This window comes from Piliocolobus tephrosceles, chromosome 20 (genome assembly GCF_002776525.5).
Source record: "Piliocolobus tephrosceles isolate RC106 chromosome 20, ASM277652v3, whole genome shotgun sequence".
NCBI lineage: Eukaryota > Metazoa > Chordata > Mammalia > Primates > Cercopithecidae > Piliocolobus > Piliocolobus tephrosceles.
The window spans coordinates 22,818,685-22,830,373 of NC_045453.1; the positions used below are offsets into that span (position 1 = coordinate 22,818,685).

General features: G+C 53.0%; 1 protein-coding gene across 1 annotated transcript in view; it reads right to left on the reverse strand.

Moving 5' to 3' along the window:
- LOC111521037 (transmembrane protein 189) overlaps window positions 1–6,253 on the reverse strand; it is a 29,477-nt gene extending 23,224 nt beyond the window's left edge. The window contains exon 1 of the mRNA XM_023184183.2: window positions 6,011–6,253. Within this exon, the coding sequence (XP_023039951.1) occupies window positions 6,011–6,131 (121 nt within the window). The 5' untranslated portion in view covers window positions 6,132–6,253. The remainder of the gene's footprint in view (window positions 1–6,010) is intronic.
- Between the last annotated feature and the right edge of the window lie 5,436 nt (window positions 6,254–11,689).

Below are 11,689 nucleotides of genomic sequence, written 5' to 3' on the forward strand. Positions count from 1 at the left end.
CCTAACAATGGCTGACACCCACTGAAGCCTGTCATGTGCTGGGGTGTGGCCCATATCGGAGACGTTGCAAACTGGCTCCCTCTGACATTTTGCCCTCAGTTTTAAAAAGTGAACTAAATTTGAAAATCATGTAAAATTCCTAGTTTCCTGCTTCCCTCAATAACACAGGGTTCTGGCCACCCTAGGCCTGAACAGTAATAGCTGCCCCTATCCGATGGGATATGAGCTCCAGGTTCACCCTGGTCCTCTACCTTCCCTGGGGTCTCACACTGGGTGGCCAGATTTGGTGGTAGCCCTGGCTGGGCCCCTGTAGTCATCTGAGTTTTTGAGCCCGAGGCACAGTCTCTCATTCAAGTATCAGCCCCTCAAGGAAGGAACTGAGTGATCTCATTTCCTAGACAAGGAAACTGAGGTTCAGAGATGGGTTTGGATCCCAAACTCATCAATGAGACATGTTAGCCTGGATGTTAAGGGCTGTCCTGAAACCAAAGATGATCCAGCTCTCTCCCCAGGCCATGGAGAACATCCTCGAAATCTGAATATTTTTCCATCTAAACTCCATCTCTCTTTGGCCTCTGGAAGCTGGATCCTTCTGCAGACCAAATACCTTAATTCTGATCCATAAAAAATGCATACACAATGGCCAGGTGTGGTGGCTCATGCCTGTAATCCCAGCACTTTGGGAGGCTGAGGCAGGCAGATCATGAGGTCAAGAGTTAGAGATCAGCTAACATGAACATGGTGAAACCCCGTCTTGACTAAGAATATAAAAATTACCCAGGCGTGGTGGTGTGCACCTGTAATCCTAGCTACTCTGGAGGCTGAGGCAGGAGAATCGCGTGAACCCCCGAGGCAGAGGTTGCAGTGAGCCAAGATCGCACCACTGCACTCCAGCCTGGGTGACAGAGCGAGATTCCATCTCTGGGAGGGGAGGTAAAAACATACACAATGTAAGTAGCTTTCATTGAGGAACTAGAACATGCCAGGTACAGGGTTAAGGTGACCTCAGCACCCCTCATCACCTCCTGGGGCTAGGGACCTTCAGAGACAGAAGCTGGGCCTGGAGAGGTGAAGGCACTTGTCCAAAGTCACTTGAGGGTTAGCAAAGTCACAGCATGGACCATCAGCCTGGTAGGGCCTGTGGGGTCAACTGGCCTAAATTGTGTCACTTAACAGATGGGCAGACTGAAGCGGGGTTGGGGAGTATGGCTGCTCAGGACACAGGAGGCCTGGGCTGTCCTGGGGCTGTAGTGCTGAGGTCCTGCTTCTAGAGCCAGCCCCTGGCTTGGCAGGGGTTGAAGATCTGAGCCAATAGTAGTGGCCACTTGTTGGCCAGAGGAAGGGCTGGCCTCGTGTGGTAGATATGGAGGGCTAGGAAGAGCAGGGGAGGGCTGAGATCATGCCTTTGTTATCCTGCTTTCCAAGTGACAGGCTGCAGTAAAAGGCTGGGTGGGCCCAACTCTTCTGGTTCCAGGTAGAGACAAGCCCCAAATAAGCTGAACTTCGGAGGGCCCCTGGCCTCCAGCAGACCCTCAGCCTCAGGGAGATGGGGTACAAGAGGTAAAGAGAAGGCGGGGCTGAGAGACGGACAGAGGCACAAATATGAGATGAGAGACAAATAAGGAATCAGAGCCACAGGAAGATGAGAAACAGGCTGGGTGCCGCGGCTCATGCCTGTAATCCCAGTGCTTTAGGAGGCCAAGGTAGGAGGATCACTTGAGGCCAGGAGTTGGAGACCAGCCTGGGCAACACAACCAGATCCTGTCTCTACAAAAATAAAAATAAAAATTAGCTGGGCGTGGTGGCTTACACCTGCAATCTCGGCACTCTGGAGGCCGAAGCGGGAGGATAATTTGAGCTCAGAAGTTTCGGGTTGCAGTGAGCTACAATTGCTCCACCGCACTCCAGCCTGGGTAACAGAGCAAACAGAGCAAAACCTTGTCTCAAAAACAAACCAAAAAAGTGAAAGAAACAAAGATGAGAAACAGACAAAATGAGCCAAAAACAGAAGGCCCATCTGGGGGACTGTGAACCCCTGGGCTCAGCTTCGGGAGTACAGGCCAGGACTCTCACCCAGTACTCCTGACACCCTCCACCTTTCCCCTCCCCCGGTGCCAAGAGCCTCTGTAATCCCCAGGGCAGGGGGCACCAACAGTTAGCCTGGGTTGGGGACAGGTGGATCAAGGACTCTTCAGGCTGCACCCTTGAAACCTGGGGCACCTGAGAAGCAGCACACACACGGCCAGATTTCAGCTGGGACCTTTTGGGAAGTTGAACACCCGCCTTACCCTCCGGCCTGCCAAGCTGGCCAGGCCCTTCACAAATCCTGACATCTGGCATGAGGTGGGCTGCTGCTGCGAAACTCAAGCTTAGAACAGGACCCTTCATGGCTCCCAGGTCCCGCAGGACCAGGGCTCAACCTCTAGGCCAGTTGGGGCCTGCAGAATCAGGCTGCGGCTGCCTCCCTGCTGCACCTGTCACCATTCCCTCAGCCCCATGCTGCTCTGGTACAACTACTCACAGTTCCCTACACACAGAGGCCCATTCTCTGCCACCTGCCCTGCACACATGCTGTTCTGACGATCTGGAATACTTGCCCCCGCCTCCCACACATTCACCCCTGGCTGGCTGACTTCCATAGTGAAGAGTAAGAACATAGGACCTAGGGCATCCACTCCCTGCCCAGTCCTGGGTTCCAGGCCTAGGCCTGCTGCTGCCCGGTGCCCCGCCCTATGACCTCAGGCGGTCTCTCCCATTTTCTAAACCTCAGGAAACGTTCCGACAAAAGTGGACTGGGTGCTCGTGAGGGGCCAAGCACTTCAAGCAAACCAAATAGGTTCAGTCCCTGTCCTGCTGGCCTTCCCATCAGGCGAGGGCAGATGTGGGCCTAACCCCGATCAGGGTGAGCTTTAGGAAGAGCGTGCATGGGGTGGGGGTTGGGAGGGGTTGCAGCCTCCTCCTCTGTGAATGGGGTTAATATCAGGGTACAGCTCACATAGTTGCAGTAGGGATGCACTGAGAGCAGATGAGGAACATGCCAGCGCAGTGAGGGCTCAATCACTCGGCTATGTTGATTGCCATGATAATGACTGTCAACTGTCACAGTGCCAAACCACCTCCGGCCCCAGTAATCTCAAACATTCCGCTCCTAGAACCCAGGAACTTCTCCCACTCTTCCCTCCAGCCTACGTGTGTCCTCCATGTTCCCTAAATATGACTGGCAAGCTCCCACCTCAGGGTCTTTGCATTTGTTGTTTCCCTGGTCTGGACCAACCTTTCTTCAAATATCCTCAGGGCTCCCTCCCTCGGCCGTTCCTCCCTTCAGGCCTCCCTTCGAATGTCACCTGCTCAGGGAGGCCTTCACGCCCCCTCCCTAAAATGTCATCCCGTCCCCAACATTTCAGGTCCCCCTCTCCTGCTATATATTTGCTCCACAGCGCTTGCCACCACTGGGCATGTGAGACAGTTATTTGTCAAGTTTATTGCCTGGCTATCTACTAAAATGCCAGCTCCGTTTTTTTCTTTTTCTTTTTTTTGAGACAGAGTCTCACTCTGTCATCCAGGCTGGAATGCAGTGGCGCGGTCTTGGCTCACTGCAACCTCCGCCTCCCGGGTTCAAGAGATTATCCTGCTTCAGCCTCCCGAGTAGCTGGGATTACAGGGGCCTGCCACCATGCCCAGCTAATTTCTGTATTTTTAGTAGAGTCGGGGTTTCTCCATGTTGGCCAGGCTGGTCTCGAACTCCTGACCTCAAGTGATCCACCCAACTCAGCCTCCCAAAGTGCTAGGATTATAGGTGTGAGCCACCGTGCCCCGCCAGCTCCATTTTTTTCTGTCTTCTTCACCACTCTGCCCCCAGAGCCTAGAACACGGGCTAGAAGATAGGTGTTCAATATGCATTGAGCCTGGTCTCTCATTTTATCAGGCCCAGAGGGGTCAAGTACTTCCCCAAGATCACACAGTGAGCGGATAGAAGCAGAGAGGCCAGTGGAAAGGAAGTTGGAGAAACCAGTTTGGCAAGTCTCCTCCCCTACCTCCAGGTCTGAAGGAGATAAGAGGCCTTGACTGCAGATTTGGGGCACCAGGCTGTCTGCAGACTGTGATTCAGGCATGGCTGTTCTTCAGAGAGTGAAGCGCACTTGGGGAAACCAGAAATGGACAAATATGCAATTGATCGCGGTGGGGTGGGGAGACAGCAATCCCTGGGGAGGCTCAGACTGCCTGGGAATGATTTGGGCTGTCTGAAAGTAGGTAGGGTTCACAGGAGCAGGCAGAGCTGGACACTAAAGAGGGAGGCCCTTGAATCCTTATCCCCAATTCCCAGGTGGGGAGTTTGAGGACCAGAGAGGTGAGGTGGATCCCCCATAGCAAAGGTCAGACTACTGTTAACAACAGGGAGTGCCTACTGAATGTCCGGCGCTGCACCACAGTGGACGATCTCATCTCCACTTCCCAACACAAAGGGGCAGATAAACTTTAACTTGCAAGGAAACCAAGGGGAAACAGAGACGGAAAGTGGCTTGGACCAGGTCATACAGCTGAGTAACAGAGTCAAGATGTTAACCCTGGCCTACCTCCAGAAGAGCAGGAGGTTGTAAGTCCGTAGGCCGGGTGCCTGGGGTACAGGCCTGAAGAAACCATAGCGGCATGGACCAGGTGCCCAAGTCAGGAGTAAAAAAATCACATACAGAGAATGGAGTGGTCTAGGACCCAATGAAGAATCGCAAATGGCCCATGGCCATGCCGCCTTTTAAGGAAGAGACAGCATGGAACCCAGGCCAGTGAGGGTGGAAAGCTAAGGTGCTAGTGACCCAGGCCCACTCCAGGCAAGGGCTGCGTGTGGTGCTTGGTGGCTGCCCCACAGCAAAAGGAAGAATGTTTGACAAACAAAGCTCGATGCGATGGTGACACCTAGGCAGAGGTGCCTCCCAGTAACCTCAATCTGGAGTTCTCAAAGGCGCTTCCTTAACCCCTGGGGACACAGGGCCCTTCTGAAGCCAAACAATAAAACTCCTAAGGCTCAACATAGGAGTCAGAGAAGGTGGGGGTGCCCCAGCGTGCTTGCTAGAGCATATACAGTGAGCAAAGCAGGAAGAAGCTAGGGAGAAACCGTAGCCCATGGGAAAGGGGCAGAGAGAGAGGTGAACTCCAGCTTGTGATCTGGTCTGGGGAATATGGGGGTTCCAGTCCCAAGTCCTAAGGAAGGGGCGAATACAAGGACGTGAGGAAAGGGCAAGAGCTGGAGTTGGGGCTTATGTACAGGGGAGCTTACACTGGGGTCCGTTCAGTCCCTTCACTGCCTGGGATCCAGGAATATGGGTTAAGGACTGATGCTCCCCACTGGAGGGCTGAGGAGAGGATATCGGTTTGTAGGCACTGAAGCTATCACTAGGATGGGGTTTTGGGGGAAGGGTGTGGGGGGTAGCGTGCAGCTGGAAGCCCCTGAGTTAGGGTTCCCTGGGCAGAAGGGCTGACATTCCCAGGTTAGGGAAGTGAGGTCATTGTCTGCAGCCCAGGGCCTGGGCTAGAGCACAGAGGAGGCACTAGGGTGTAGATTCCAGATCTGGGGAACCTGGGATGAGGTGTGACTTTTAAGGGCCTGAAGGCAGTGCGTATAGCTGAAGGGCAGCTTTGGGCTTGGACTGGGTCCTGCAGGGTTGAGGGGGTGGGGTTCTAAGTCTAGGAGCACTCTTCGCAACCAAGAATGCCCCGGGGCTAGGATTCCGTATCTGCGGGTCCGATGGGAGCTCCATTTGTCGCCCAGGAAGCTCATGGTAGTTTCTTGAACTGGGGAGTGTCTTTGCAGCCAGGAAACCCCGGGGCCAAGGTTCTGGCTTGGGTTTGGAAGGGACGCTGGGGTGGGGTCCCCGAACTTAAGGGCGCTATTTGCAAGTTAGACACCCAGGCTGGAGTTCCGCATCTGGGCCCGAGGTTGGGGCTCCAATCTGGGGTCAATGTCCACAGCGGGGGCTGGTGACCGCAGGCCTGGAGGGGGGCCCGGAGGTCTTACCTGGCGAGTAGAGCGCAGCCAGCTCGCGGGCCCCAGCGTGCTGCGCGCCCCAGCGGCAACAGGACGCCTCGTCCTCGTCCAGCTCCAGCTGCTGGCCCGGCCCATCCTCGGCGCCCGCCATGGCCACTCGCCCGACCGGACCGCTGCGCTCTGCTAGCGGCGGCGGCGGCAGGGCCGCGGAACCGCGGCGAGATCACGCCGCCCAATGACCGCCCAGCGCCGGGCGCGGCGGCGCCGCGGGCGGGGTCCTCGCCGGGCCGCGCGTCACAGCCAATCGGGGCTCGCGCTGGAGCCGCGCAGGCCAATCGGATGCCGCTGAGCCGCAGCCAACCGCCGCGAGCCGGAGGATGGGCCGCAGCTGGACGCAGCTGGGCGCGGAAGCGTGGGGCGGAGGCGCGTGCCCTCCTGACCCGCTCAGCCGCGGCCGGGTTCCCGGCTCCAGCCCACCCGGAGCTCGCGGCGCGTCGCCGCCCACCTAGGCTTCGGTTCACTGGCCCTTGCAGTGGGCCGAGGCTGGGCCCAGAAATGGGCATTTCTTGAGCCCGCAGCGTTAAGCGCCCACGGTGTGCAAGGAACGCGAAGGGAGGGCGCCGGGCCGGGGCGGAAGCCAAGGAGCATTTGGCGGGTGCTTTGTACAATGCTCCCTAGCGAGGCCGATGGACAGTAGGCTGGTTTATCAAGCCCTACTGTGTGCAGAGGTTTCGGGGGCCGTGCGTTCATCAGCTGTGTGCCAGCTCTGTGCTGTGCGCCCAAAGAGGAGAAACCTCGAGCCTGTCCCACATCTTCCCCAGCTCATGTTCTCCCGATGGAGAGGACAGTCAACTAATGAAAATGACAGCTAGGGTCACTGTGAGATTTGCTGAGCGCTTAATATCTGTCAGGCGCTGGACCAAGAGCTAGACGAGCAACATTTATTTGACTCTTCAACTCCAATGGTATTGCCTCCTCAGAGAGCCCCACCACCACCACCCTGCTCAGAGGTGCCCCCTCCTCCAGTCACTGTGACATCACCCTGTTTTGTCTTCACAGCGCTTGTGGTGGGGATTGAGCTTGCAGTCCCTGTCTCTCCTATCAGAGAGCAAGCTCCTGAGGGCAGAGAACAGCTTTGTTCACAGCAGAGCCCCCGTGCCAAGATTGGGACTGGCACATGGTAGAAGCTCAATAAATGCCTGATGAATGAATTAAAGCTCAGCCAGATGCGTTTAATACTTCAGCAGATAAATGACAGCAGCAGGGATTTACCCCAGGTCTAACCGACAACAAAGTATGCAATAATTGCTCGTAGAAATTCCATACAGGCTGGATGCGGTGGCTCACGCCTGTAATCCCAGCACTTTGGGAGGCCGAGACCGGTGGATCACCTGAGGCCAGGAGTTTGAGACCAGCCTGGTCAACATGGTGAAACCTTGTCTCTACTAAAAATACAAAAATTAGCCAGGTTACTTATCCCAGCTACTTGGGAGGCTGAGGCAGGAGAATCACTTGAACCTGGGAGGTGGAGGTTGCAGTGAGCCGAGATGGTGCCATTGCATTCCAACCTGGGTGACAAGAGTGAGACTCGGTCTCAAAAAAGAAAAAGAAAAAAATTCCATACAGTGAGATCACATAGGAGCCTCCCTAGAGGCTGTGGAAAGTCCTGAGAGGTGCTAGGGGGAGCAGAGAGGGGAGGTAAGATCCCCTTCCAGAATCCAGGTTCTCCGAGGGTTTAAGTCCTGGATTCCTGCACTACCAGTCACCCCAGGGCTGTTTCCTGAGTATTCCTGCCATAGAGAGCCAGTGTCCCCCACCAGGCCTATGCTCCCTCTGTTTCTTTCCCACACCTCCTCCCAGGAAGGAAAAGCCACCTTTCAGTGGCAGGGACGGGTTGCAACCCAAGTCCTGGTGAATTCTGGTGAAGCTGGCTGTTTTTGCACCATGTATTAACAGCACAGTTAATCCAACAGTTGGATTTTTTAACCCAGGAGCCTAAGGCTGGGGCAGGGGGGTGGGGGTTGGTGGCTTTGGTGGGGGCTAGTTGTCAGATTTCAGGTAAACACCTACTAAAGCTCTCTACTCGCATCCCACGGCCTCCAAACAGGGTAGGGTGGCTGGTTACTGCTGGTGTCCAGAGACCCTCACAGTGGCCAGCACCGGATGGTTGATGGACAGACTGCGTGAGATAACTCATTCCTTCATTCTTTCACTGAACACATTTATTAAGGACCAACCTGACCCAGGGAAACAGCAGGGAACATGGCAGAATCCCTGCTTTCTTGGGAGGTGGGGGTGAAGGTTAGGGAAGTCCTGTTTAAGAAGATGACATTGGATCCAAGACCTAAAGGGCACAGGGGAGCCGGTTACTTAAAATGAACTGGCAAGTCCCTTCCCTGTGGGGTTTTGAGTAGAGGAATGACATGATGATATGATCTGACTTACTTTTTCTTTTTCTTTTTTTTTTTTTTTTTTTTTTTTTGGTGGAGTCTCAAGCTCTATCACCCAGGTTGGAGTGCAGTGGTGTGATCTCGGCTCACTGCAACCTTTGCCTTCTTGTTTCAAGCAATTCTCCTGCCTCAGCTTCCCGAGTAGCTGATATTACAGGTGCCCGCGATGCCTGGCTAATTTTGGTATTTTTAGTAGTGATGGGGTTTCACCATGTTGGCCAGGCTGGTCTCGAACTCCTGACCTTGTGATCTGCCCACCTTGGCCTCCCAAAGTGCTGGAATTACAGGCATGAGCCACCATGCCTAGCCAAGAGATATAAATTTCATACCTTTTAAAGTATAAAGTGAACCCTATTAAATTCCGTGGTTTTTAGTATATTTACACAGTTGTGTAATCATCACGACTATCTAGTTCCAGAACATTTTCAGTACACCCAAAAGAAACCCCATATCCATTAGCAGCTACTCCCTCACTTTCCTCTTTCCCCAGCTCCTAGTAACCATTAATCTACTTTCTACTTCTAAGGACTTGCTTCTACTGGACATTTCAATATAATAGGATCATATAATTATATGAAGCCTTTTGTGTCAGGCTTCTTTCACTTAGCATAATGTTTTCAAGGTTCATCCATGTTGTAGCACATGTCAGAACTGCCCTTTTTTTTTCAGTAGCTAGGATTACAGGCATGCACCATCAGGCCTGGCTAATTTTTTTGTAGAGACAGAGTTTCACCATGTTAGTCAGGCTGGTTGTGAACTCCTGACCTCAGGTGATACACTTGCCTCGGCCTCCCAAAGTGCTGGGATTACAAGCATGCACCACCGTGCCCAGCCACGTATATCTTTTTTGGAGAAATATCTATTAAAATCCTTTGCCTTGGCCAGATGTGGTGGCTCATGCCTGTAATCCCAGCTACTTGGGAGGCTGAGGCAGGAGAATCATTTGATCGTGGGAGGCAAGTGATCCAAGTGAGCCGAGACCACGCCATTGCACTCCAGCCTGGGCAGCAAGAGCGAAACTCCGTTTCAAAAACAAACAAAAAAATCAAATCTCCTACCTTTTTTCAAATTTAGTTATTGGTATTTTTCTTGAACTGTAAGAGTTATTGATATATTATGGCTATTAATCCCTTATCAGATATAGGATTTATGACATATTTTCTGTCATTCTGTTGGTTATCTTTAAACTTTCTAGATCATGTTCTTGACATACACCTTTTTTTTTTTTTTTTTTTTTTTTAATAGGGTCTCATTCTTCTCATTCTTTCGTCCAGGCTGGAGTGCAGTGGTGTGATCATGGCTCACCACAGCCTTGAACTCTCGGGCTTGGGTGATTCTCCCACCTCAGCCACCCAAGTAACTGGGATTACAGGCAGATTACAGGCATGGGCCACCACACTCAGTTAATTTTTTGTATTTTTTTTTCTTTTTTTGAGTGGAGTCTTACTCTCTTGCCCTGGTTGGAGTGCAGTGGTGTGATCTTGGCTCACTACAACCTCCTCCTCTTGGGTTCAAGCAATTCTCCTGCCTCAGCCTCTCAAGTAGCTGGGATTACAAATGTGCGCCACCACACCAGTTAATTTTTTGTATTTTTAGTAGAGATGAGTTTTCACCATATTGGTCAGGCTAGTCTTGAACTCCTGACCTCAGGTGATCCAACCGTCTTGGCCTCCCAAAGTGCTGGGATTACAGACGTGAGCCACTGCGCCCAGCCCAGACTTGCTTTTTTTAAAAAACTTTTTTTTTTTTGTGACAGGGTCTATTTGTCTCCCTGGCTGGAATGCAGTGGCACCATCATGGCTCACTGTAGCCTCAACCTCTTAGGCTCAAACAATCCTCCTACCTCAGCCTCCCAAGTAGCTCAGATTACAGGCACACACCACCATGCCTGGCTAATTTATTTTTTGTACAGATGGGGTCTCACTATGTTGCCCAGGCTGGTCTTGAACTCCTGGGCTCAAGCAAACCTCCCACTTCAGCCTCCCAAAGTGCTGGGATTACAGGCATGAGCCACTGCACCTGGCCTCCGAGTGGTACATGTGTTAATTGATAAACCTACATTGACACTCCATTATCACCCAAAGTCAATAGTTTGCGTTAGGGTTCACTCTTGGTGTACATTCTGTGGGCCTGGACAAATGTGTAATGACGTGGATCCACCATTGTAGTTACCAGACAGAGAAGTTTCACTGCCCTAAAAATCCTCTATCACAGATGTATTTTAATGATTTGACTGAATATGTGGGCTGCTAAGAAGTGGGCTTTGGCCGGGCGCGGTGGCTCAAGCCTGTAATCCTAGCACTTTGGGAGGCCGAGACAGGCGGATCACGAGGTCAGGAGATCGAGACCATCCTGGCTAACACGGTGAAACCCCGTATCTACTAAAAATACAAAAAACTAGCCGGGCGAGGTGGCGGGCGCCTGTAGTCCCAGCTACTCCGGAGGCTGAGGCAGGAGAATGATGTAAACCCGGGAGGCGGAGCTTGCAGTGAGCTGAGATCCGGTCACTGCACTCCAGCCTGGGCGACAGAGCGAGACTCCGTCTCCAAAAAAAAAAAAAAAAAAAAAAAGAAGTGGGCTTTGAGCCCACAGGAATTTAAAAAAAACCCAGGCCATAGCCTGGTAGAGGGACCAGGGGGCCTCAGAGAGTGTACCAGGCTGCGAGAAGAGCCTCAGAGGCAAGCAGGGATGGCCATGTAGTCAGGATGTCGGGGGCTCCTGAGAGGCTGTGTGTGCCCAGCAGAATCATCTGCCCCCCGACCTGGTCACTGAGCACATCTACTCACCCCCAGCAGGGCTTCCTACCCAGCAGGAAGCGCTCCAGCAGTGCTCTGGCCGTGTTGCGGGCTCTAGGCCAACACCCTCAGTGTGTCCACTTCCTGACAAGCGACAAGAGTGTGGACAGGAAGGCTTCCTTCTCTGGGGGTGGGGGGTGTCCTGGAGGGGCTGACCAGAACCAGATGTTACCTGTCCGGGCTATGGCACAGCTGTCCCCAGACTTCCTCTTTTCCCCACGTTTTGTTTGGAAACATTGTTGTTATCCATGTGAGACACAGGCAAGTGGATATCTGCTTCTGGCTGCCCACATCCATTCCTGCTCCTTCTTAGAAATAATACCCTGAATTGGCCAGGCATGGTGGCTCATGCCTGTAATCCCAGCACTTTGGGAGGCCGAGGAAGGTGGATCACGAGGTCAGGAGATCAAGACCATACTGGCTAACACGGTGAAACCCCGTCTCTACTAAAAATACAAAAAAAA